This window comes from Eptatretus burgeri, chromosome 14, assembly GCF_056783735.1.
Source record: "Eptatretus burgeri isolate ZD-2024b chromosome 14, Ebu_testis_v1, whole genome shotgun sequence".
NCBI classification, from domain to species: domain Eukaryota; kingdom Metazoa; phylum Chordata; class Myxini; order Myxiniformes; family Myxinidae; genus Eptatretus; species Eptatretus burgeri.
Window position 1 is genome coordinate 66,696,918 of NC_140974.1, and position 27,923 is coordinate 66,724,840.

General features: G+C 42.3%; 1 protein-coding gene across 2 annotated transcripts in view; it reads right to left on the reverse strand.

The window, feature by feature from the left end:
- The window catches only part of LOC147013504 (uncharacterized), a 29,250-nt gene extending 3,584 nt beyond the window's left edge, over positions 1–25,666 (reverse strand). Inside the window, exons 1-5 of one of the 2 annotated variants that reach the window (XM_085855347.1) lie at positions 25,480–25,666; positions 25,242–25,323; positions 12,455–12,589; positions 9,977–10,103; positions 6,510–6,580 (exon numbers count right to left, since the gene is read on the reverse strand). In XM_085855347.1, the coding sequence (XP_085711473.1) occupies positions 6,510–6,580; positions 9,977–10,103; positions 12,455–12,589; positions 25,242–25,314 (406 nt within the window). In that variant the 5' untranslated portion in view covers positions 25,315–25,323; positions 25,480–25,666. Of the gene's footprint in view, positions 1–6,509; positions 6,581–9,976; positions 10,104–12,454; positions 12,590–25,241; positions 25,330–25,479 lie in introns of both variants that reach the window. The other variant, XM_085855346.1, reaches the window with a different exon arrangement.
- Between the last annotated feature and the right edge of the window lie 2,257 nt (positions 25,667–27,923).

Sequence of the window (27,923 nt, forward strand, 5' to 3'; positions counted from 1 at the left end):
AAAGGTCATGTTTAGATTGAAGCCGACAATCAATGCACGTATGGGAACAACTAAGAATGAGTAAGTACAACGAAATGAGGATTGCATCTTGAAACGTCACAATTCATACTACCTTTATCAATGCACTATCTGTGATCCTTGCTGTAATTCATGGACTGGTGTGTGTGCGTGCGTGCGTGTGTTTCTTTGTACTCCTGCAGTTCTGAGACGATTACATCCAGACTTGCTATATAGGATCAGCAAGACCCTAATTAGTGCAAAGGGGTGTTTTTAACTTTGCTAGTGGTCTTTGGGAGAGAGAGGTGGGGAGGGACACAAATTCTCTATGCAAATGTGTATCGTGTAGCACCGCCTCAAGGTGGGAGAGAGTATAACAAGTCCCCTCCCTTTATAGTGCAGTACTCCTGTTCGGTGCAGTGAGGTGTTTTGAATTACGCTGCGAGAGGTATTTTCAATCACCCGTTTGAATAAGGATAATAACTTAACCTCCATGGTTGCTCCCGTTGAGAGGAGGAGGCGCTTCTAGCAAAAATGGGCTAATGCTATTTGTCTGTCTGTCTGTCTGTCCCACCCTGAAACATGGGAAAACTCCTCGAAAAGAAAGAAATGATTGTGTAAAAGTTGCTTCAAATTAATCCAAACTTATGGGAAAATTGCATTTTTTTTCAATTAGATAAGAAATTGAACATGAGTGGTGTATAGGCAGCAGTCTTCTGCTTCAAACACTCCCAAATATTTTTTTTATTTCCTATCAAAAAAGATATATAGAACCTCTCATTAAGAGCTCTTTAACCAGTGCAAGAATAAAGGCTTCCTTTTTAGTCCCCTACTGGTTTCACCAAAGGGGACTATAAGTTTGCCCTCTGTGTGTCTGTCTGTCTGTCCATCCGTCCCACCTGCGGTTTTTCAGACTTTTCCCCTATACCCTTTAACATATTTAACTGAAACTTGGTACATGGCTTTATTATGATAAGATACATAAGAATTTTGAGTCTCAGGGCGTTTTGTCAATTTTTCACAGAGTTATGCCCTTTTAGGACTTAGAAAATATCACGTCGGTTGAAGACCTGTATTGCAAAGCAATTCTTGCTCTTGTTTTTTGTGTTTTTTTTTTTGTTTTTTTTTTACATCGGGGTATTTTTTACCATGGGCTTCTGCTATTTGTGGAATATCACTCCACTGCTGAAAAGTGGTGTCTTAGCAGAAATTTTCACGTGGAGTATTCTTCTCTAATGATAATTTTGTTTTCCACACATATAGGTATTGTGTCGTTTGTGGGGGGAGGAGAGAGAGGGTAACGTGCGATTGGATTTCACTTGCTCAGCAGGTCACATCGTCTGAATGGGCAACGGTGCTGTCGCTATGCTTGCGGCAACGCATAGTTGGTTTGTGATCAGAGCCCAGAGTGGTGATGTTCACATCTTGGGTGTGAATAAGGTGGGGAGTGGGGGGTTAGCCAATAAAAGCAGGGGACCGGTGTTCAATTGTTTGAGGAAGTTGGTTCTCGTGTCTTTCATGGTTGAATATGGTACGGCAGAGGGTGGAGTCATCGGCAAAGAGAAATAGAGGATTTTCCAGAGAGTCCGAGAGATCATTGATGAAAACCAGAAAAAGAACAGGGCCCAGAACGCTACCTTGAGGAACTCCAGCCTGCACAGGAAGAGGGGATGAAAGAACTCCATTTAGGGCCACACGTTGACTGCGACAGGAGAGGAAGTCTGCGTGCCATGAGTGGAGATGGCCTTGAATACCATGGGAAGAGAGTTTGGTGAGTAGGGCAGGGTGCCAGACTGTGTCAAAAGCACGTGATATGTCCAGGGATACGGCTCGGATTTCCTGTCTGGCATTGAGGACCTCCATCCAATGATGGGAGAGCAGTAGCAGCATATCTAGGGTAGAGTGACCTGGTCTGAAACCAAATTGATGATTGGAAATCAAGCCATTGGAGAAGAGGAAGGATTTCATGTCTGAAGCGATGATGGATTCCATAACCTTGCTGATGATTGGGAGAAGGCTGATTGGTCTATAGTTACAGGGATCTGTTTTTGCACCTTTTTATGCAGGGCAGTGATGTTAGCAGATTTCCAAGCAGATGGCAGATGACCTTGGGAAAATGAGAGGGTGAATAGAACAGAGAGAGGGTGAGCAAGAGCAGAAGAGCAGGCTTTGAGGACACGTGGGCTGATGCCGTCTGGACCGGTTGCAGAATCTGACTCGAGGTTTGAAAGCAAGCTCTCCACCTTGTCAGGAGAAAAGGATACAGAGTCCAGGGACAGTTGGGTGCGACTGGGTAAAGTGGGTAGAGATAGTGATGGGTTTGGGACACAAGATTTAGCTGCAAACACCGAGTTTAGACATTCAGCTTTATCACGTGTGGAATCAGCAGTGCGGCCATTTGAGGTAAGGGAGGGGATGGAGGGGGAACATACACCAGAAACAGATTTGATTAAACGCCACCAGGATTTTGAGGAGGGAGAGAGGTTTGAGAGTTCAGACTTGAGATGAGAAAGATGTTGTTTTCTGGCTCTCCTGAGGGTAGATACACACTTGTTCCGAGCTTTGTGGAAAGAACTGAGATTGCCCTCAGTTGGGTTTGCTTTCCATGAGGCAAAGGCAAGTTGTTTCAGGACAACTGCCTCGCCACAAGCTTCAGTAAACCAAGGGCGGGAGGAAGGGTAAGACAACTGAACACGAGAGGGGATAAATCTGTGCATGAGGGAGAGCAGGTTTCTTTGAAAGAATTCCCAGGATGAGTTGATGTTTGAGAAAGTAGTGATAGGAGACCAGTCTGTAAGTTTGATGGCTGCTCGGAGACCCTGCCAGTCGGCTTGAGTGAAATGCCAGACTCGACGGCGGTGAGGTGGTTCTCTGATAACAGCCAGAGAGATGTCCACTTTAACAAGGACGTGGTCAGAAGAACCAATTGGAGCGAAGGAAGAGCAGCAGATATTGTCAGGGAAATCTCACACTCTCACTATGTCTCTTCGAAAGGACCGTTTACAAAACCCCCCCATCCACTTTCTCAACAATCCTCTGGAAGAAGTCTTTTCTTTCAAGCTTCTGGGTCTCACTATCTGCCATGACCTTTCCTGGGAAAGTCACATTTCCAACCTTGCCTCAAAAGCCAGTCGCCGACTGGGAATCCTCCGTCGTGCAAAGTCCTTCCTCGGCCCTCTTGAGCTCCTGACCACTTACAAAGCTTTTGTCCGTAGCCTGATGGAGTACTGCTCTCCCCTCTGGGCTGGTGCTCCTGCCTCCCACCTTTCTCGACTTCACGCTGTCGAAACCAGGGCTTTTAAGATCATTGGCATCTCCCGCAATGAAGCTGAGTCTTTGGGCCTCTCACTCAATCACCGCAGGTTGGTCGGTGGTCTTTCTGTCTTCTACCGACTCCTCTCCAGCCTTGCCCCCCTGCTCTCTCTGTGATTTGTCCCAACCACATTTCCACAGGGCGCTCAAGGTCCGCCAACAACCCCTTCTGGTAAAACTACCAAAATCACGAATCACTGCTCATCTTCACTCTTTCATTCCTCTTTTTTCCCGCCTTTGGAATAAACTTCCTCACTCTATTCTTTCCCATTCTTCCCTCCAGGCTTTCAAAACAGCTGTTCACCACCACCTCTTATCTTCCCCCATCCAAATCCTCGATCTTTTCTACCCCCGATAATCCACCCAAGCCCACTTCCTTCAATTCTCCTGCTTTCCTTCCTGAAAGTCCCTTTAATGTCCATCTTCCCCTCGCCATGTTCCCCGTCCCATCCCCATCCCTCTCCCTTCCACAGTTCACCTGTGTCTGTTCCCCAATGTTTTGTCCCTTCCACTCCCGCCCCTCTTGTCTCATGCCTCCTTGCTGTGAGTTGTGTGTTCGCTCTCATACGAGCCTCGACCAAGGTATACAAAAAAAAAAATAAAAATAAAATAGTGGAGCTCTTGGTTTCTAGATGTGGTATAGAGTTAGGCCTGTGTCTGCTGCCAGGATGATTTGCTCCCACGAGCTGCTGCCACGGGCCCTTCAAAATGGGACCTCCACTACCTGATTTCTTTCTCTTAATCTCGCTCAGTTTTTGTGTGAATGGTTATTGTGCATGTTGGCCCTGAGGTGGTGTCTTGCTTTGTTTGTATAAGTTGTTGGGATGATTTCATGTCCACTGGCCTGTTCAGAGAGTGCAAAATCTTCTTAACATTTGTTTGGAATAACCATAATGTGTCCCTGTAGATTTCCTTCCTGAAAGTCCCTGTGGTGTCCATCTTGTTTACCCCCGTGTACCCTGCCCCATCCCACTATCTTCCACCTATCTCCTAATGTCTCTGTTCCCCACTGTTTTGTGCATCCCTCTCCCACCCCTCTTGCCTTCTCTCCCCTTGTTATACGTTCCTATGTTCTATGTGTTAGCTCTTATACGAGCCTTGACATTGTATATTAAAAATTATATTGAATTTTAAAAAAAAACATAATTGTGAGGTTAGATATGTGGTCACCATAATGTGCAGAGAGAAGTTTGTTTTCCCCATCCTCCTGGTGTTGTATGACTTGTATCCCCCACATCTAACATCTGGCTATGCTTTTATGTTCTGTTCCTCTGTTTAAAAGTTCTTTCAAAAGCACACGCAAGAGCCTTGATGCACAGGTGTGTGTGTGTCTGTGTGTGTGTGTGTGTGCAAGGCTGATGATGCTAGAGTGTGCCGCAGCAGGAAGGAGAAGGAGCCCCACCAACAAAGCCAGAAGGTTGTGTTCCCAGGAGGGAACTCTGGGTTTTGTTTTGCCAATGGACCAAGCTGAGTTTGTGTTTTTTTAACTGAGCTTACCCTAACAGTGGTGACAAACTGCCCAATGGCTGAGAATGCCACACTGACCCACCATGTTGACTCCTCTCTTTCTGGTCACGGAGCGATTTCCCTGCGAAGAAACCTTCCCAGAACTCCTGCATGGCTTTGCCTCCGTGTTTTAAAGTGACCTCTTGATATTGTTTGTATTCCCTTTGAATATGCCGTGTGATTTGACAGGCCCTAAGGCATAGGATAGTTAAGGAATCTGTGTTGGTTTGGTTTGTTTCGAGGGTGAGTATCTAGTAAAGGGTAAAGGGTGTTTAATTATTTATAAAGACTTGTTTTTTTTTTTTTGCTTTATGTAATCCTTCCCCTGAACATTTGTTTGGTGATAAATATACCTGGTGTCGGGGTTGAATTCTGCTAGTTCTGGTTGCCTCGTTTGATGGTTTAGGCTGGTTGTGTAGTTCGGAAAGCCAGATCAAACCGGTCTCAGGCTGCACTCACGACCAACGTTTGCTCGGCCGAATTATGTAGGTCGTGAGCACCTATCAGCACTTCCTCCAGTAAATTCTGCCATCCCAATGAGTATTGTAACGTGGTAACCAGGCCTGCAGACTTACTCGGGGCTGTGAACTCAGCTGGCAATAGCGGTCGTTTTGACATGACTCATGGGACTCGAACCAGATAACTGGAACAGACCTACGGCTCTAACAATTGATGTCGGGAGTGTGACCTGAACCATGACTCAGCCGACACTGTAACAAATGGTGTCAGCTTGATTGGAATTCGAATCTGAGGTGCATCTAAACATCTATGAATCATGAATCGCATCTAAACTCAAAATTGTGGAGCCGTTTTAGAAATTTATTTCAAACCAAACCACCACAATGTTGAGCCAGGATGAGCAGAACCAGGAGGGACAAAGCTGGTTAGATGTCACCACAAGCCAAATGGACGTAGAGATGGAAGGACCACCCTCGTGCATAGTAGAGTCTTCATCACTACCCGGTAGCACCATTAATACCCCCTCAACAAACCCGGAAGCCCCACAAAGCAGCAGGGTGGCTTCACTGCGGTAGCGGGGAAACAGCCAGACCTCAGCCAGCAATTTGTGCCATGATGGTCATGTTTGAAAGAATTGGGGCTGACACGAGGGCCAGGCAGGCTGAAATGGTGAAAAACAATTGATGCGGACAAGCAGAGCTGAAGGCTAGTGGTGACAGGCTGGAGTGCAAAATGGAGTGCCTCACAGGAGACGTGGGTGCGAGAATCCGAGCCAGGAGAGCCGGTGATGAAGCGCGACGATCACTGGCGGCCAGTGCAGCTGCACCAAAACAGGTACGCAAACAACATCGGTCATGGTGTGAATGGAGAGATGGAGGCCCAGATCTGTGTGGATTCTCTCCCTAGTGAGGTGTGTGTGTGCCTGGGTGTGGACGGTGTACGAGTCCTACATGCGTGTGCATGGTGAATGTGGTAAGTAGCCTGAGTGTGGTGCCTGTGGGGGAAGCATGCTGATTGGATGAGGAGAAGGGAAGAGGAACACAGACGGGGAAGCCCCGGCAGACGGACTTTGAGGTGATAGCAACGGGCTTCGGGCTGCTTCCCCTGGGATTAGTGAGCACGACTCTGGTTTGGGGTGAGCCGAGTGACCCAAAGAGTGAGCAGGGGAAAATGAAGGTTTTAATATCAATCATATCAAATGCTATCTTTAGAGTGACAAAATGATTTGGTCTTACCTTTCTTTGTTCTGAATGTATCGGATAGACCCGAACAAGGTTTAGCAGATTGGGGTACACCATACCTTAGCCTGAAAAACATAAAGTCAAATCAACACGTTTGTATATATGTATGTATATATATATATATATATATATATATATTTAGGTGAAAAAGTATGAGTCCATTTGGAGATTTATTAATTGAGACATGATAACAAAATAAATAATTGTAATGTGAAACCAAAAGCACTTTCAAGGGATTTCCATGAACTCTTCATGATATAACAAACTTAATATAATAGGAAAAATAAAAGTTGTCTTTGCATATCTATACTAATAAATGTTAGTGTGTGTGTGTGTGTGTGTGTATGTATGTGTGTGTGTGTATATGTGTATGTATGTGTGTGTGTGTGTGTGTGTGTGTGTGTGTGTGTGTGTGTGTGTGTGTGTGTGTGTGTGTGTGTGTGTGTGTGTGTGTGTGTGTGTGTGTCAGGAAGGAACTGAGATTACCCTCAGTTGGATTAGCCTTCCATGAGGCAAAGGCAAGTTGTTTCAGGACAACTGCCTCGCCACAAGTTTCAATGTACCAAGGGCGGGAGGAAGGGTAGGGCAACTGACGACGAGAGGGGATAAATCTGTGCATGAGGGAGAGCAAGTTTCTTTGAAATAATTCCCAGGATGAATTGATGTTGGAGAAAGTAGCGATGGGAGACCAGTCTAGAAGTTTCATGGCTGCTTGGAGACCCTGCCAGTCAGCTTGAGTGAAATGCCAGACTCGTCGGTGGTGAGGTTGTTCTCTGATAACAGCCAGAGAGATGTCCACTTAGACAAGGACGTGGTCAGAAGAACCGATTGGAGCGAAGGAAGAACAGCTGATATTTTCAGGGAAATTGGTCAAAATCAGATCCAGAAGACATTGAGCACCGTTGTTTGAGATCTGTGTAGGGAAGTTGACCGATTGTATCAGTCCCAATGAGTCGCATAAGTCCTTTGTTGAAGTACCATGGCAGGTGAGAAAGGTACCCACACCCAGCCAACTGGCATGATGACAATTGAAGTCGTCACATATGAGGAAGAGAGAGTTGGGATGAGAAGATAGAAGTTGGTCCATGTTTTCGGATGGCAAGATGTAAATGGAGTCATCACTGTTTGGTGGACGGTACAATACACTTATAAACATGAGGTAGGAGTGGAGCGGAAGCCGTAGCCAGAAGTATTCCTGAGGGTGTGGGGGAGTGAGGGCAGTGCATGGAGAGTGAGGAATAGAGTCTCTGATTAAGAGAGCAACTCTTCCACCAGGACGAGGCTCAGATCTGTCATACCGGAGGAGGGAGTAACCAGGGAGAGATATCAGGAGTCAGAGATGTCTTGGGGGAGGAAAGTTCCTGTTAAGCAAATTATGTCTGGTTTGTCAGTGGCAACCTGTATGGAAAGATGTCAGGTTTGAGCGAAGGCCCCGGATATTGGAGGTCCACACTGTTAATGAAGAAGGAGGAGAGGTGGTTTTGGGTGCAGGGGAGGGGAGGTGAGGGGAGGGGAGGTGAGGGGAGGGTAGTAAGAGGGAGGAGGGGGGGTAAGGAGAGTTGTTGAAAGAGTTTGGGGGATTGCAGAAAAGCTCGAGGAGAGGGCTGGATGAGGAGGAGAAAAGGCTCGGTAGTGATGGGTTGAGGTACAGTGGGGAGTAATAAGAGAGGGGGCAGAGGGCAGTGAAGATTGGTGGAGGTGGAATGATTAGATTAAGATTATAATGGAATGATTTTTAGATCCTGGTGGAGGATCTCTAAGTCTTACTCACATTGTTGTTCTTGTGGACTTTTTTGTTTCGCAGCCTACAGTTTTCATCGAAACTTCCTGAAACTTGGCATATATATGTGAAAATACCCTGCGCAGGCAGTAACCATCTCCGATTTTGAAAATTCCTCCTAGAAAAACAGTTGTGACGTCAAAATATCTCTGCTAATGGAAATTGCCTTAAAAATTATCTCCGAAATGAGGCAAGCTTTTTGAATTTTGTTTCTGGGAATCGAGCAGGGCATTTGCAGAGATGAATTACCGCACATATGATACACCACTATGACGTCATATTCGTTTTTATGACGTCATCAATAAGAGGACGAGGATCTTAGCTCATTCGAGCTTGTTATATTAGATTAAGCCTCCCCTCTCAGGATTGGAGAAGGCTTATTATCTTATAGAAGATAATATCTTATAGAATCTTATAGAAGATTGGAGAAGGTTCGAGGGTTTGCTTCTACAATTAGTGTGCCCAATTTTTAATGGTACCAGAGAGTTTCTTCTACCCTGTGGAGTACTAAACCACCATTTAGAAAAATATTTCTATTTACAAGTAGAGCCTACCCGTTGCTTCACTGACAGACCAATTAATCATCGTGTTTTCCAAAATTTTTGGGTGAGGAGAAGGAAAGGAAGACAAATTTACCTGTGCATGGAATGCTTTAACCCCACCCTTCCACCCTCCCTCCCCCTTTGCTCCTCATTTGGCTTGATATCCCTCCCTGCTAATAATGTCTCACACATGATGACAGGCTTTCACAGGTACCTCCATTTTTTTTCGTGATTTGTGGGGGGGCGGGGGGGGAGGGGGGTGCTTTAACATCAGCGTTGCTCAGATAAAAAAAAGAAATTATAATACCCTCTGCTACCACCAATAGGTGCCACTACATGATGCACATTTGCATGGAGAATTTACATCCACGCACGTACGGGCACGCGAGAGCGAAGGAACGGCCTGTGTGGTTGTTGTTTCTGGCACGCGGTTTGAAAGTTTTTTTTTTTTTTGATTTGCACGTATGGTCACGCGCGAGCGAAGGAACAGCCTGTGTGGTTGTTGTTTCTGGCACGTGGTTTGAAAGTTGTTTTTTTTTTTTTTGGTTTGCACGTACGGTCACGCGCGAGCGAAGGAACGGCCTGTGTGGTTGTTGTTTCTGGCACGCGGTTTGAAAGTTTTTCTGGGGGGGGGGGGGGTTTGCACGTACGGTCATGCACGAGCGAAGGAACGGCCTGTGTGGTTGTTGTTTCTGGCACGCGATTTGAAAGTTGTTTTTTTTTTTGGGGGGGGGGGTTTGCACGTACGGTCACGCGCGAGCGAAGAAACAGCCTGTGTAGTTGTTGTTTCTGGCACGCGGTTTGAAAGTTGTTTTTTTTTTTTTGGTTTGCACGTACGGTCACGCGTGAGCGAAGGAATGGCCTGTGTGGTTGTTGTTTCTGGCACGCGGTTTGAAAGTTGTTTTTTTTTATTTTGGTTTGCACGTACGGTCACGCGCGAGCGAAGGAATGGCCTGTGTGGTTGTTGTTTCTGGCACGTGGTTTGAATATGTTTTTTTTTGCACGTACATACGGCCACGGACGGGCACGTACTAGTAGATACAATGATAAAAATATATATATTTAGTCATGAGGCTGCTTTATCCTATTCACAGTTAAAACCAAGAATAAGCTGTGTGCATAATGGGAAATAAACTTACCAGTAGTCAGTATTTTGAGTCAATTTGTCAATTGTAAACACCATATTCTTGATTTCTGTTGTCTCAGTGCAAGCTGTAAAATCGACGGATCTGTTGTTGCCCTCACAGTGTGGTGATGATACATTTTCTGCAAAGTGTAGAATTAGAAATAAAAATAAAACATTACACATTTTTTTGGAATGTTTTGCTTCTTTGAAAAGTCAAATGAATAGTTCTGAATTTGTTTAACAAAAAAAAAAAAAAGGAAAATTGACAGGGGTAGTGGGAGGGTAGAAATAGACTCAACAAACGAGCATCAGTGAAGCCTAGTTAACATCAATTATAGTGGCTTTATTTGGGTCAGGCAAAATACGACTCACCGGTGCGAAAACTCATGTTAGGGATCACAATGTCATGAGTGTAACATTATTATCTCATCTCAATGTATAACTTGTCCATACATGGAACTAGTTCAGTAGATCAACTGATTTTTCATGATATAATCAAAAGTAACGGGACAGCCACAACAAAACTCGAATGAAGTACTTGTATAGTTTGACCTACAGTTCCCATTTGGCCACAACAGTGCTTCAAGAACCGGCTCCAACAGAGGGTGTTAGTTCCGCCATAATGGCTCAATGGATTGTGATTTGAGGAGAAATTTTAAAAGAATGTTTTCCTTTTTTTGCTGAGGATTCCACAAGGTACCCCCATACCACTAACATACAAAGGCTGTATCAATCTCTATTGATCTGGAATTTAATAGATGTTGTTCTGAATAATGAAACACATCTTTCAATCCTGGAACATCTTAGGATCACACTATCGTTCCAGAAGGATCGTCAAACGAACTCACCTATCTATTGCCATGGTCAGCCAGTAGAAGAGGTTCAGTCTCGTGAACTCCTTAGCTTCACCATCATCCATGACCCCTGCTGGGCCAACCGTGCCACAGACTCGGCATTCTCCATTGCTCCAAGTCATTCCTTTCAAAGTCAGAATTAGTCACAGCTGACAAGGTCTTTGTCTGTAGCTCAATGGAGTACTGCTCTCCTTCTGGGCTGACGCCCCTGCAACACAACTTGCTCAGCTTGACGCCGTGGAAACCAAGGCCTTCAAAGTCATTGGAATCTCCCGTGATGAAGCTGATTCTCTGAGCCTATCACGTTCACATCGCAGACAGGTCAGTGGTCTCTTTGTATTCTACCACCTTCGTTCTGACCTTGCACCCTCTACCATCTCCGTGCTTTGTCCCCTCCATCCCCCTGGTTTTGAGGATGCAAATGGTCCACCAGCAACTCCCTTCTGGTGAAACTCCCAAAATACAGATTCACTTTCTCACCTCCACTCATTTGTTCTTCTTTTGCCACATCTGTGGAACCAACTTGCTCAGTCTCTTCAATCCCATTTTCCCTCCAGGGCTTCAAGGCAGCTGCTTTACACCATCTCAGATCTTCCCCCATCAACAACCACGATCTTTTCTACTCCCATTACTCCTCTATCCGGGTTTCCGTTTTTTCCTTCCACTCCTGTGTTCGAGAGTTTGCGGCTGTCTCCATCTTCCATCCATTCATCCATCGGAACTACACTCTGTGCAGAGCGTCGGTGCTGCCTAAGCAGTCTCCTGGGGTATTGGGCACAATCCTGGACGTGTTGCCACTCCGACGCAGGATACCAGCAAGCGGGCACTCATTTTGCCGACCTCGGAAGGATGACAGGCAGTCAGCCCCACCTGGTATTAATTTAGCAGCCAAGGGGGATTTGAACTCAGGATCCTAGGATCCCAAACCCACAACCCTAACCAGTAACCATTATTTAAAACTGAGTGAAATGGATATATTGAAGGCTTGTACAAGCGTTAAAACATTGACGTAGCTTCAATGTTTGCGGAGTTACCTCTGCCATCGAAGGTAGATGGAGGTTAAGCTTCCACCACTGTTTGTTTGTCTGTCTGTCTGTCTGTCTGTGCATCTGTGAGCAGGACATCTGAAAAGCTATGGATGGATTCGGACAAAACTTGATGGACAGGTTGTTGATTGTATGACAAGGACGAATTGCTCAGGTTTTGGTGAAGATCTGGATCTGGATCCAGAAACTATAATTTTTGAGTGATAATTATTCATCATTGAGAGATGGGGCCAAAAACGATATATAGCACGATATCTCAAAAAGTTGTGGACGGTTTATGATTGATGACAAAACTTTGTGGACGGTTTATGATTGATGACAAAACTTTGTGGGCGAGTTGGGCAGGTGACCAAAACAAGGTGGTTACATTTTGATGAAGGTCCAGATGCAGATCCGGCCGACAAGTGGGCTAAAAATCGCAAAACCGTTCAGCCCTTGCGGAGGTATGTGTTCTACCAAGTGCCGTTCCAGTTCAATCCTGTCGTCTCGCCGGTCATATTCCCTCACATGTTAAGGTTATTGTTTGTAAATATTTTATCTTCTTCAACATACAATAAATATCATGAATACCCATACACAAAGGATGCTTACCGGAAGTAAAAACGTAGAGAAATGCTGTGCCGTTCCCAGTGACGCCAGGGTAGCAGACAGGTCGGTTAATCAGCAAACTATTTCCTCGAACCACTCCGGTGTACATGGTTTTGTTAGCAAGCAGTGGCTTGTATTCTGAATGAGACAGACATGATTGAGTTAGCATGTGAAGTTTTTAAGTTTTAATTTATTTATGAAAAGTCAAAACTTGGAGAAGAGCGAGAACGCAGAACGGACCGCGACAAAAAAGAACAGTGTGGAAAAGGGATTTGGGGGGAGGGGAGGGGGGGGGACACCCTGACAGCAATGTAGAGTGACACACCAGAAGGGGGGAAAATGAGGGGAAGGGGAAGACACAAGGGGTGAACAAGCTGGATACGAACTCAAACAGCAAGTAAAGGAACGGGAAACTGGGGTAAACACAAAAAAACTACAAAGGAATTAGACACAGGTGGAGGCCATTCAGCCCATCATGCTGGTGCCACATCAGCACCACACTAATTTATCAACACAAGATCAAGAGAAGAAAATGCAAAATGTTATTTTTTACTGATGTTTATTTTTATTTGTGTAGCTTTTGTAGTTTTTGTTCCCAGCCCCCAGAGGAGGGGGCATGGGCTTGGGTTAAAAACACACATCAACCACAGAACAGCACTCCGTACACATGTACACAATCACCCATCAGTGTTCAAGCTATCTAAAAGTCCTGTCAACATCCATATACCCCTTTATCTCCATAACTTCCAGGTACCTATCTAATTAGGGCTTCAAGCATGGCTGAAGCTCTATTGAAATCGTTAGTATTATTAGGGTACCCTGTGAGTACAGGGTACCCTATTGTTTTTCTTCTGTTTATTATTATTACGCATTATTATTATTTTTCTTACGCCGTAAATTTGCAAAATTTCCAATTTTTTTCGCTTTAAATGCCATTTTCTCAGAAATGGTAAGACCAATCGACACAAAATTTTCACCAAATATGTATCTTTTTTGATAGCATACATAATTGATAATTGTGACGTCATAGGTCACGTGATACGGGCGCCATCTTGAAAAAACAGATAAACTTTGGACCTCTGTATCTCGGAAACCTTCTCGGGAAAAAAAAATTTCGCTTGATACATTTTAACAAGCTCCCTCTCGGGAATACGTGTGATTTTTCGTGACGTCATCAGTGAAGAGGTATCCCAGTAAAAATTCGTCAAGTAGAACGCCACATGGCAAAATTTGAAATTTCTTGAGCGTCATCTACACAAAAATTCATCGTAGAAAAAAAATATTTTGACGTCATCGGTGACGTAATTCGGCCGCCATCTTGTTTTTTAGTGTTTTTTTAAAAAAAATCTTCTTCTCCAGAACGGCTGTGCAGATTGAGGTGAAACTTTACATGCACATTCTCCCTGAGGTCCTCTTTCAAGTTTGTTAATTTGTTGTTGATACGTCACATGGTTTGGCGGCCATCTTGAAAAAACCCTAAAACCTTCAAACATCTTCTTCTCCAGAAGCGCTGGTCCAATGAAGGTGAGATTTCAGAACTATATTCGTGATATGTATGCGATGCAAGTTTGTTAATTTCAAAGTGATAGGTCACATGGTTTGGCCGCCATGTTGGATTTAAGAAAAATATTAAATAATGTTTTCTCTGGTATTTCATAAGCCATCGAAGCGAAAATTTGCAAGTGCCTTCCTCGCTCAAGTCTGCATACATGGTAAAAAATTTTTACCTCAGAAGTCACATGGTTTGGCGGCCATCTTGGATAGAAAAATAGACTTTATCCGATTTACATGAAACTTCACACACTTGTTCGGGTCGCCGATGGAAAGCAGAATTTAAATTTATGATATCATAGGTCACAAGGTTCGGCAGCCATCTTGGATTGAAAATGAATAAATTTTAAAAATATTCTTCTCCAGAAGGGCAAGACAGATGAGGACGAAACTTCACACATATATTCCCCATGAGGTCCTTTCTCAAGTTTGTTAATTTCTTCTTGATCGGTCACATGGTTTGGCAGCCATCTTGAAAAAACCCTAAAACCTACAAACATCTTCTTCTCCAGAAGCGCTGGTCGGATGAAGGGCAAATTTCAGAACTATATTTGGGACGCGTAGGCGATATAAGTTTGTTAATTTCGAATTGATAAGTCACACGGTTAGGCCGCCATGTTGGATTTAAGAAAAATATTAAATGTTTTCTCTGGAACCGCTTAACCTAATGAATCGAAAGTTTGCAATTATCATCTATCCTCGTGTGTGCACGCGTGGTAAAAATTATGTCACACGTCACATGGTTTGGCGGCCATCTTGGATAGAAAAACGCACCTTTACCGATTAACACGAAACTTCACAAACGTGTTCCAATACCCAGTTGGAAGCAGAATCTAAATTTGGAATGTCATAGGTCACATGGTTCGTCAGCCATCTTGGATTGAAAATGAATAAATTTTAAAAATCTTCTTCTCCAGAAGGGCAAGACAGATTAAGCCAAAACTTCACACATATATTCCCCATGAGGTCCTTTCTCAAGTTTGTTAATTTGTTCTTGATTGGTCACATGGTTTGGCGGCCATCTAGAATTTACCTTAAAACCTTCAAACATCTTCTTCTCCAGAACACCTGATCTGATCAAGGGGAAACTTCACACCCCTATTGCACATGAGTACGGAATACAAGTTTGTTAATTTCTAATTGATAGGTCACATGGTTTGGCAGCCATGTTGAATTTAAGAAAAATATTAAATAATGTTTTCTCTGGAACTGCTTAACCTATCGAAGCGAAAATTTGCGTCTGTCATCCTCCATGATCTCTACATACATGGTAAAAATTATCAGGTCACAAGTCACATAGTTTGGCCGCCATCTTAGATTGAAGGATAAATATTAATTAATGTTTACTCTGGAACCACTGCTTCTATATATGCGAAACTTCAGATTTATAATTTAGGCGACATGTGAAACAAAAGTTTAAAATTTCAACCTGATCGGCCACGCGGTTTGGCAGCCAGAATTATTTAATTATTTGAATCAGGAAGCCAGTAATAACGAAATTGAACGTTTTGTGTGCCCGGTTCATAACTCGTCTGTTCCGCGCCGTCTCGAAGCAGGCCTGTGTTTGTATCACCATTAAATAATGTTTTCTCTGGCACCGCTTATCCTATCAATGCAAAACTTTGCGACTATGATTTAAGTCTCATGTTTTATCAGTTGTGTCAAAGGCACTTCTGGGTACCCGGTCATCACTGCCAGCAGTTATAAAGTGGCAGTTCTAGTTATTATATTAAAGGCGTTTTTATGTTCTACTGACCGATTTTGTGGTGGATCTGGAGGGAAAACTGTTTGATGAAATTAAACGAAACTTAACAGGATAATTACTCACCACCTGAAGTTTATACTATGAAACATTTGATGACGTAGGTCACGTGGTCTGGCGGCCATATTGGATTTTATCCAAAACCTAAAAACATCTTCTTCTCCAGAACGGATAATCTGACAGCCTCGATCTTTTGCACACATTTGCTAAGTTCCATGGTAATGTTAATTTGTTAATTTGGTCGAAATCGTTACATAATTAATATGATTTAAAATGATGCTGATTCGCCTCATTAAATATGCAAAATATGCAAATGAGAGTTGAAAAAATTTAATGACAAATTTAGATAGCACATAAACAGGGGACTCCCAATATATTTATACTATGTCTGTATTTGACCCCAGTGAGCCCCCAGAGCCCCCAAAGTTTAAAAAGACCAATTTTTGAAATGTCATAAAATGAAAACAATGCTTAGAGTAAATTCAATGAAACTTATCCAATTAATAATTCTCCACCTGAAGTTTATACTTTGAAAAATTTGATGACGTCGGTCACATGGCATGGCGGCCATATTGGATTTTCTCCAAAACCTAAAAACATCTTCTTCTCCAGAAGGGGTAATACGACAGCCTCAAACTTTTGCACACATTTGGGAGGTTCCATTGGAATGTTAAGTTGTTAATTTCATCGAAATCGTTACATAATTTATTTGATTAAAATGATGCCGATTCGCCTCATTAAATATGCCAAATATGCAAATGAGAGTTGAAAAAATTTAATGACAGATTCTGATAGGCCTTGAAGAGGGGATTCCAAATATGTTTACACTATGTCTGTATTTTACCCCAGTGAGGCCTCAGAGCCCCCCAAAGTTGAAAATCACCCATTTTTGACATGTCGTAAAATGAAAACCAAAGAAGGTAGACAAAAAGTGACCACACATTCTGGTAGATATTTTAACGTTCTACAAGTTCGCCATTTACATTAATATGCAAATGTGGAGTTATTGGACTTTTTTGGGGACTTGAAAATTTGTCCAGCCTCGATTTGTCCAATGTGAAGTTTCTTTCTTTATCATGTATTGCAATGGGTTTTTCAATCCTTCATTGAGATAACACGAGGGACCCCGTAGCTGGGCCACATTGCAGACTTGAACTAACTTTCTAACTCGGAAAACCCATATCATGTGACAGGGTGATGGTGTTGAAATTTGTTAAAATGGAGGCACGCCTTGAAGCCCGGGATTACTGGTTTACCAGTTTTAATTATTATTAAAGGCGTTTTATGTTCTACTGACCGATTTTGTGGCGGATCTAGAGGGAAAACTGTTGGATGAAATTCAACGAAACTTAATAGGATAATTACTCACCACCTGAACTTTATATTATGAAACATTTGATGACGTAGGTCACGTGGTATGGCGGCCATATTGGAATTTATCCAAAACCTAAAAACATCTTCTTCTCCAGAACGGATAACACGACAGCCTCAAACTTTTGCACACATTTGCATTGTTCCATGGTAATGTTAATTTGTTAATTTGGTCGAAATCGTTACATAATTAATATGATTTAAAATGATGCCAATTCGCCTCATTAAATATGCAAAATATGCAAATGAGAGTTGAAAAAATTTAATGACAAATTTAGATAGCACATAAACAGGGGACTCCCAATATATTTATACTATGTCTGTATTTGACCCCAGTGAGCCCCCAGAGCCCCCAAAGTTTAAAAAGACCAATTTTTGAAATGTCATAAAATGAAAACAATGCTTAGAGTAAATTCAATGAAACTTATCCAATTAATAATTCTCCACCTGAAGTTTATACTTTGAAAAATTTGATGACGTCGGTCACGTGGCATGGCGGCCATATTGGATTTTCTCCAAAACCTAAAAACATCTTCTTCTCCAGAAGGGGTAATACGACAGCCTCAAACTTTTGCACACATTTGGGAGGTTCCATTGGAATGTTAAGTTGTTAATTTCATCGAAATCATTACATAATTTATTTGATTAAAATGATGCCGATTCGCCTCATTAAATATGCCAAATATGCAAATGAGAGTTGAAAAAATTTAATGACAGATTCTGATAGGCCTTGAAGAGGGGATTCCAAATATGTTTACACTATGTCTGTATTTTACCCCAGTGAGGCCTCAGAGCCCCCCAAAGTTGAAAATCACCCATTTTTGACATGTCGTAAAATGAAAACCAAAGAAGGTAGACAAAAAGTGACCACACATTCTGGTAGATATTTTAACGTTCTACAAGTTCGCCATTTACATTAATATGCAAATGTGGAGTTATTGGACTTTTTTGGGGACTTGAAAATTTGTCCAGCCTCGATTTGTCCAATGTGAAGTTTCTTTCTTTATCATGTATTGCTATGGGCTTTTCAATCCTTCATTGAGATAACATGAGGGACCCCGTATCTGGACCCCATTGCAGACTTGAACTAACTTTCTAACTCGGAAAACCCATATCATGTGACAGGGTGATGGTGTTGAAATTTGTTAAAATGGAGGCACGCCTTGAAGCCCGGGATTACTGGTTTACCAGTTTTAATTCTAATTTAAACTTATCTACTGTTTCTGCTGCCACTACCTTTTCAGGGAGTCCATTCCATGCATTGACTACTCTCTGAGCAAAAGACCCCTCCCTACTTTACTACCATCTTAACTCTCTTATTTACTCTCAGGCAATGGTCCCTGGTCCTATCACTGTCTACTCTGTTGAATAATTCATCTTCACTTATTTTATCTATACCTTTCATTATCTTAAACATCTCTATCATATCTCCTCGTAACTGCCTCCTTTCTCCTTCAGCCGCTCCTCATAGCTGAGTCTAGCTAGACCCGGAATCAATCTCGTAGCCCTGCGATGAACCCTCTCTCTGGCATCTATGTCCTTCCTGAGTTGTGGTGACCAAAACTGTACACAATATTGTATATGTTCCCCTCACTAAATTCCTATACAATGTGAACACCACCTCTTTTGATATATAAATGATCCCTCTCCGAGTACAACCTAAAACACAATTTGCTTTACCTATAGCTGACTGGCACTGTGCTACCTGCTTCGCTCCCGTATCTATTACCATCCCCAGATCCTTCTCCTGTGTGACACGCTCCAAAATTACCCCTTACATCCTGTAATCTCTATTTTCATTGTTCTTTCCCATCCCCATCACCTTACATTTGCTCAGGTTAAATTCCATCTGTCAATCTTTCTCCCAATTTATACAAGTATCAAAACTTTCCTGTATCTGATCACCACCCCCTCTGCTATCAATCTTACCTCCAAGCTTTGTGTCATCTGCAAATTTGGAAAGCTTACTCTTTACCCCATTATCCAAATCATTGCTGTAAATACTGAATAGTGATGGTCCCAGTACTGATCCCAGAGGTACCCCGCTACTTACATCCTCCCAGAAAGACATCCTCCCACTCACAGCCAGTCTTTACTTCCAATCACAAAGCCAGTTTGCAATCCAATTAGCTACCTGACCAGCCACTACACAAGCCCTCACTTTGGCTAACAACCACCTATGTGGCACCTTATCAAATGTCTTCTTTAAGTCTAGATATACTATGTCCACTGCCTTTCCATCATCCACCCAATCAGACACTGCTGCATGGAACTCTAAAGGATTTATTTGACAGGAACTAAACCACCTTTGGTAAACCCATGCTGACTACCTTTAATTAGTTTGTATTTATTTAAATAGTTCCTCATCTGATCCGTAATTAATGTCTCCAACACCTTCCTCACAACTGAAGTCAAACTAACAGGTCTTCAGTTTCCCAATTCTTCTGTGGATCCTTTCTTAAATAATGGTGTTACATTTGCTACTCTCCAATCCTCCGGGACCTGTCCTGACTCCAATGAGCAATTGAAAATATCCGTTAATATCTCGCTTACTTGCTCATTAGCCCCCTCCATCAATACTCTCGGGTGCATATTATCTGGACCCGGAGCCTGATCTACTCTTAGATGACCGAGCTGTTCCTTTACTTCCTCCACTCCAACCTGGATCTTCTGTAAAAACCCTTCCTCACCACCTTCATAGATACTCTCAGCTATTGGCAATTCTCCTGACTGTTCTTGTGTACAAGTTGAAGAAAAATACCCGTTTAATAAGCCTGCCATCTTACTTTCATCACAAACTACTCTCCCGGTGCTATTCCTCAATGGGCCCACACTGTTCCTAACCTGTTATTTTCCCCTGATATACTTAAAGAAAACCTTCCTATTATGTTTAATATTCTTAGCCATGTTCTTCTCATACTCTCTTTTGGCTTGCTGAGTTATTTTCTTAACTTGCCTCTGTTTACTCCGATAGTGATACAAATCTAACTCCAGTCCTGTTATTTTAAACCTAATAAATGCCTTTTGCTTCTCCTTAATAGCGTTCGTTATCTCACTACTCAACCACCCTGATCTCTTTCTACTTTTAGTTTTACACTTCATTGGAATGTACTTACTCTTCACTCTACACATTTGGTCCCTAAAAGTTTCCCATTTCTCTTATGATGATTGTCCTGTCGTTGGAGTCTCCCAATCCGCATCACCCAACTCTCTCCTCATACCCTCAAGGTTTACCTTCCTGAAATCTAATAGCCTTACCCTACGATCCTGAACTCTAACCCTCAACAGAATCTTTGCACACACAAAGTTATGGTCATTTTCTCCTCAATGCTCCCGACCTCCACCATATTGGGATGGTTACTTAAAAGGAGGTCTAACACTGCACTCCCCCTCATGGATTATCTACAAACTGGGTTAAAAAGCAATCCTGGACTAAAACTAGGAAATCCTCATGCACTCTGCCCTTTCCCTGTTCCTGGACGCAATCTATCCCTGGCAAGTTAAAATCCCCCAGAATCAATACTCTTCCCCTACCACATGCCCTTTTGAATTCTTCATATACTCCTCCTTCTCCTCTTCCTTCCCACCCAGAGCCCTATAAAAACATCTTATCAGTATCTTACTGTTTTTACAATCTCTAATCTCTACCCATACAGATTCCTCAACATTTATTCCCTCATTAATGTCACCCCTTTCTCTTGATGCAATGCTGTCCTTTACCCAGATTACTACTCCTCATCCTATTCTCTCCTTCCTCTCACACCGATACACCTTGTCGCCTTCTAATCCTGTCCTCCAGTTACTCTCCTCCTTAAACCATGTCTCACTTACTGCAACTATACCATACTCGTTATCTACTTTGGCGTCAAGCTCTTCCACCTTATTATTTAAACTTCTGGCATTGGTATAGAATATATTTAACTTTTCAATTCCTGAAATACTATTTTCCTGTCGGGCCTTACTCATCACAATTACATCATCCGCTCCTTCCTCAATACCTTCCCCACTCTCCACTGACCTAGAAAAAAATCCTGAATTCCTTCCTCAATTCCCATTGCAAACCTTGCTGCCCCCTTTCTATTTAACATGTGGACATCATTCTGGAAACACTTCCTTTGTCCCTGAAATGATTCCCACTGCTCCTTAAATGTAAAACCTTCCTCCCTACAACATTCTTCCAGCTCTTGGTTGACATCTATCACTCTGCTCATAATTTCTATATTGTTTCGTAATCTTGGGAGGATCCCAAAAAACATGACCTCACACCCCTTTGCTTTCAGATGCTTATGCAATATCCTGTGATAGTTGGTTACGGTTGTGAATATATCGCTTACACAAAAACTCTATGTCTCCAATCCTTTCTGCAGAATGAAGAATCTACATAATTGATTGTCTCATCACCCACAAAAATGGGAATGAGGTCTCCCATACCGAATGAGGTCTCCGATTGCTGTACATTCACCACTACCTGCACACAAGGCACCACCATTGCCCTGCACCTTCTGCACCATCACCACTGCCTGCACCCACTGCACAATCACCACTGCCTGCTCACACTACACCATCACCACTGCCTGCACCTGCTGCACAAACACCACTGCCTGCTCCTGCTACACCGTCACCACTGCCTGCACTTGCTGCACAAACACCACTGCCTGCTCCTGCTACACCGTCACCACTGCCTGCACTTGCTGCACCATCACCACTGCCTGCACTTTCTGTATCGTCACCACTGCCTGCACTTGCTGCACCATCACCACTGCCTGCTCCCGCTACACCATCACCACTGCCTGCACCTGCTACACCATTACCACTGCCTGCACCTGCTGCACCAACACCACTGCCTGCTCCCGCTACACCGTCACCACTGCCTGCACTTGCTGTATCGTCACCACTGCCTGCACTTGCTGCACCATCACCACTGCCTGCTCCCGCTACACCATCACCACTGCCTGCACTTGCTGCACCATCACAACTGCCTGCATTTTCTGTATCGTCACCACTGCCTGCTCCCGCTACACCGTCACCAATGCCTGCACCTGCTACAACATCACCACTTCCAATATCCTCAGCAACCGTAACCAACTATTATCTACAAATTTATCACATTCTGCAACTTGCTGCAAATTATCGATGTGTGTCCTTCAACCTTGTAATTACTATCCTCAAGTGGGCGATTTCCTCACACTTCCTGAAACAGTAAGAACCCTTTGCTTCCCCTATTGTTGACATGGCCACACTGAGCATCCATCACATTTTATGAACTCCTCTTCCTTTCTCCTTCGGTCTCTATTTATACCCTTTTTATCCCCATACTCCCAAGGCCCCAACTGACTTAACGCTAAACTGAACACGAGGCCTCCCTCTGCTTCTTTCAAAACGAACACAAATACCCAATAAAACTGTGATGAACATAAATACAGCTTCATATATACATTCCTAAAGCCCCGACAAAATCACGATAAAATACACAAAACAACACAGAAACAAGCCGGTAAGCGGCGATGGGTGGCTGAGCATGGAAACTATAAGATATAGAGCAAAATGGATGTCATATAGCGGATAGGGAGTCACCTTAAGATTATGCATATCAAATCTCATCGAGTTCCATCTACTGATAACTACTCGGGACCTATTTGAATGAAAAGTACCGAAAATGCGGTTGGAAATCCCCAATGTTCGAGGGGGTGCTGTGGGTGAACAAAGATCTAAATCGAAAATCCGGCTCGATCGTTTGTGCACAATGTATTCCAGACGATCAGTGTGAATTTTCATGACCATCCGACTATAACCCTAGGAGGAGGAGCATTTGGCGCGAAGGCACCTCCAGCTCTCGCATATTATCGATTTTTGCACTAATTGACCTTTGACCCCTGACCTAAGTGAAATCGGTCAATATGTCCTCAGGCAAAGTTGTAGTACTCATTGAGTACCATGAACCTGCAAAGGTTCATTCGTATCGATGCACTGACCTGGTCGCTAGGGGAAGCTGCGGGTAAAGTATTTCATATATCACAAAAACCGGAATACATTTGATAGAGCATCACCTGTAGATCATTCGTGCCGAATTTCATAACCCTACGTGGGATAATGGCTTTCGGAATTGATTTCGCGTGAACGGTACCGATTTTGAAGGTTTTTCGGTTGTTGCTAGGGAACCAAAGCGTCCCTAGCAACCATCACAATTTCCAAAGCACGAGGTCATATGATGTACCTACCACCTGAGTATGGTAAAAATCTGCCCACGTTTACTACCAATTATGCTGATGACAAACGAACAAACATCCAAACAAACATCCAAACAAACAGACACAATAAGACAATAAGGGTCACCTATTTCGGCGACCCCACAAAAACACTTGTTTTGTTCTGGTCGAGCTTCCCTCCTGCGAATTACAGGATTTTATTTAATTATTTTTTTTGTATCCAATGTCGAGGCTCGTATGAGAGCTAACACACAAAACGTACAAGAAGGGGAGCAGAAGACAAGAGGAGCAGGAGAGGGAAGGTAAAAACAGTGGGGAACAGAGACGTGAGGAGATCTGTGGAAGGGAGCAGAATAGGGCGGGGTACACGGGGTAAACAAGATGGACACTACAGGGACTTTCAGGAAGGAAAACAAGGAAATAGAAGGAGGTGGTTTTGGGGTGTATTAGCAGGGTAGAAAAGACAATTTGCAGCAAGTAGCAGAATGTGAGAAATTTGTAGATAATACTTGGTTATGGTTATGGAGTGTGGTTTTGGATGGGGGAAGGTAAGAGATGGCGGTTTTGAAGACCTGGAGGGAAGAGTTCAACGCCCCGTCAATGACCGATCTCATTGGTTGTGAACCAAACTTCACGACGCCTTGCCCAGTCCCAAGTGGCATCGAAGACACGGTGTAAAAGACCCTCTTCAGTGTAACGTCAGGCCTGCCCAGCCGGTTCATGAAACACTTCGGTCAAAAGCTTTCTCAGGCCAAACTCATAATTAGGTCGGAATAATTTGGCCGATTAAAGAAGTATTGTTGTAGTAGTTGTAAGAATGTGTCCTCGCTTCATATCTGCAACATACTTTGGTTTTTACTTACCCCTTCCCTCATCATATGTTCTCACTAAAAACACCTGCTCCTGACAAGAGTGTAATACCCCCTACCTCTGGCAGGTGCACCTCAACACCTAAAACCTGCCCAGGTGCACCTCAAATACCATCAACAAATCTTAACTCATTTCGTCCAGTGGTTTAAGAGTGCATACAAGTCAAACATATGCGCGCACACACACACACACACACACACACACACACACACACACACACACACACACACACACACACACACACACACACACACACACACACACACACACACACACACACCTTTTTCATATCTGTTCTTCACAATTCTATCATACATATATATATATATATATATATATATATATATATATATATATATATATATATATATATATATGTATATTTATATATTTATATAATGTATATATTTATATATTCATATATATATATATACATGCACACTTGAGTCATTCTATGGGAGGAACATGTGGAACAAGAAAACACATCCAACTGATCCAAGATGTTCATATTTCGAGTCTCATCCTTTATTCCTCCGCAATGGTTCCTCCTCATAGCCACCGAAAACTTCCGCCGGAAATCCCATACAGGACATATAATCCACCAGCTGAACCGAAGCTAAAGCATTCTAACATATGAATAAACCATGGAAGGCAAAATTAATGATTCCTCTCCAGCTTAAAATGCCTGGGTCGCACCCACTTAGCCATACCCACCGACACGGCAGCCTTCCCACTAACAAGCAGGAAATGGAGGTCTCAGCTAATCCCTGGAATAAAGATTTGACCAGGGAATGAGGACACAATGGTCCATTATTTTCAAAAATATGAATGGCATACTCATACTCCAACATGCAGCACCTCCCCACCTCAGAAGAGCTCGATTTTTTTTTTAGTTCACTCTGATCACGTCGAAGGTCAAACCCTGACAAGACACCCAACTACACTTGTATTTTTACAGTGTAACCGCAACCATACTCATGCTGTGCCACAAGATAGGGGGACGAGTTAACGAAGATAGACAAATCATCACCGCAGTGTATGCAGTTCAGCGCACAGAGCATGGCGAGCAGGATGAGCGAGTGAGTCAAACTGCAGGTCATCATGTCTTCAGCCTGTTTCTGGGACAAAAACAAGATCACAGTTTAAATAACAAATGCCTCATCCATCATTTCTATATGGTAACCACAATAATACATTAAAGGTTATGAGAGCGAGAAACCGAAACAGAATCACTAAGTAGACCAAAAGAAAAGGTAATATGCTCCTACCTCAAAATCCAGGTAACAAAATGGATTAGAATATCCTGCAAATGAATTAAAGGTACAAATGTCTCCTTGTTTGTTTCGACTGCTCGAATGCTCTTTATCTGCTTTAGTTGATATCGTTCGTGAGAGGCTGTTCTCTCTCCCTCTCTCTCTCTCTTTCTCCCTCTCTGAACTTGTGAAACAAGTTTGTGAAGTTGAGAGCAGAGATGGGAGGGTCGGTCGTGAAGGAGGTAAAAAAAAATGTTGATGATTCATAGAAATAAGGTAGAACAGCACTCGGTGGAGCGCATACCTCCACCGGGCAGAACAATTCACGTTTTGTATCTCACCGATAGGCCGGATCTGGATTCAGACCTGAACCAAAATCGAATCGGATCGTACTTCTCACACACTCAACCTGTCCACCAAGTTTCTTACAACTCATCCATAACCTTTTTGAGATATCGTGCTTTTTTAAACGTTTTTGGCTACATCTCTCAATGGTGACAAATCACTTTTAAAATTAAATAATCCTTGTATCCAGATCCGGATTCTTCACCAAATCGAATCAATTCGGCGCGGTCACACACACCCAACCTTTCCACCAAGTTTCAACCGAATCCGTCCACAACTTTTTCAGATATCGTGCTCACAGACAAACAAATCAGGGGTGAAAACATAACCTGCATCCAACTTCGGTGGTGGAGGTAACAAGCTTCAAAATAAAATAAAAAATTCTACTTAACAGTTAACTAGAAGTTTATTTACCACATATTAAATCGTGTATTTCAACTAAATATTTACCAACCCGAAATATTAACTTTAAAATGCAGCCCAGTAACTCACAAGAGGGAATCGTAACTATTTTTGCCAACATCAGCAATTTATTTTTTTCGATTTTGAAGAAAAACTACCTTCCATAAGTTACACCGATTAGGAAGTTTGTTGTTATTGTAACACCGTTGAAATATTTGTTGGCCTTATTGTAACACCTGTGTAAAACTTGTGTCCTTATTGTAACGCCGTTGAAAAATTTGTTGTCCTTATTGTAACACCTGTGTAAAATTTGTTGTCCTTATTGTAACGCCGTTGAAAAATTTGTTGTCCTTATTGTAACACCTGTGTAAAATTTGTTGTCCTTATTGTAACGCCGTTGAAAAATTTGTTGTCCTTATTGTAACACCTGTGTAAAATTTGTTGTCCTTATTGTAACACCGTTGAAAAATTTGTTGTCCTTATTGTAACACCTGTGTAAAATTAGTTGTCCTTATTGTAACACCTGTCTAAAATTTGTTGTCCTTATTGTAACACCTGTGTAAAATTTGTTGTCCTTATTGTAACACCTGTGTAAAATTTGTTATCCTTATTGTAACACCTGTGTAAAATTAGTTGTCCTTATTGTAACACCTGTGTAAAATTAGTTGTCCTTATTGTAACACCTGTCTAAAATTTGTTGTCCTTATTGTAACACCTGTGTAAAATTTGTTGTCCTTATTGTAACACCTGTGTAAAATTTGTTGTCCTTATTGTAACACCTGTGTAAAATTAGTTGTCCTTATTGTAACACCTGTATAAAATTTGTTGTCCTTATTGTAACACCTGTGTAAAATTTGTTGTCCTTATTGTAACACCTGTTTAAATTTGTTGGCCTTATTGTAACACCGTCGCACAATTTGTTGTCCTTATTGTAACACCGTCGCACAATTTGTTGTCCTTATTGTAACACTTGTGTAAAATTAGTTGTCCTTATTATAACACCTGTATAAAATTTGTTGTACTTATTATAACACCTGTGTAAAATTAGTTGTCCTTATTGTAACACCTGTGTAAAATTTGTTGTCCTTATTGTAACACCTGTGTAAAATTTGTTGTCCTTATTGTAACACCTGTGTAAAATTTGTTGTCCTTATTGTAGCACCTGTGTAAAATTTGTCGTCCTTATTGTAACACCTGTGTAAAATTTGTTGTCCTCATTGTAACACCTGTGTAAAATTAGTTGTCCTTATTGTAACACCTGTGTAAAATTTGTTGTCCTTATTGTAACACCTGTGTAAAATTTGTTGTCCTTATTGTAACACCTGTTTAAAATTTGTTGTCCTTATTGCAACACCTGTGTAAAATTTGTTGTCGTTATTGTAAAACCTGTGTAAAATTTGTTGTCCTCATTGTAACACCTGTGTAAAATTTGTTGTCCTCATTGTAACACCTGTTTAAAATTTGTTGGCCTTATTGTAACACCTGTTTAAAATTTGTTGGCCTTATTGTAACACCTGTTTAAAATTTGTTGTCCTCATTGTAACAGCTGTTTAAATTTGTTGTCCTTATTGTAACACCTGATTAAAATTTGTTGTCCTTATTGTAAAACCTGTGTAAAATTTGTTGTCCTTATTGTGACACCTTTGTAAAATTTGTTGTCCTCATTGTAACACCTGTTTAAAATTTGTTGTCCTTTTTGTAACACCTGTGTA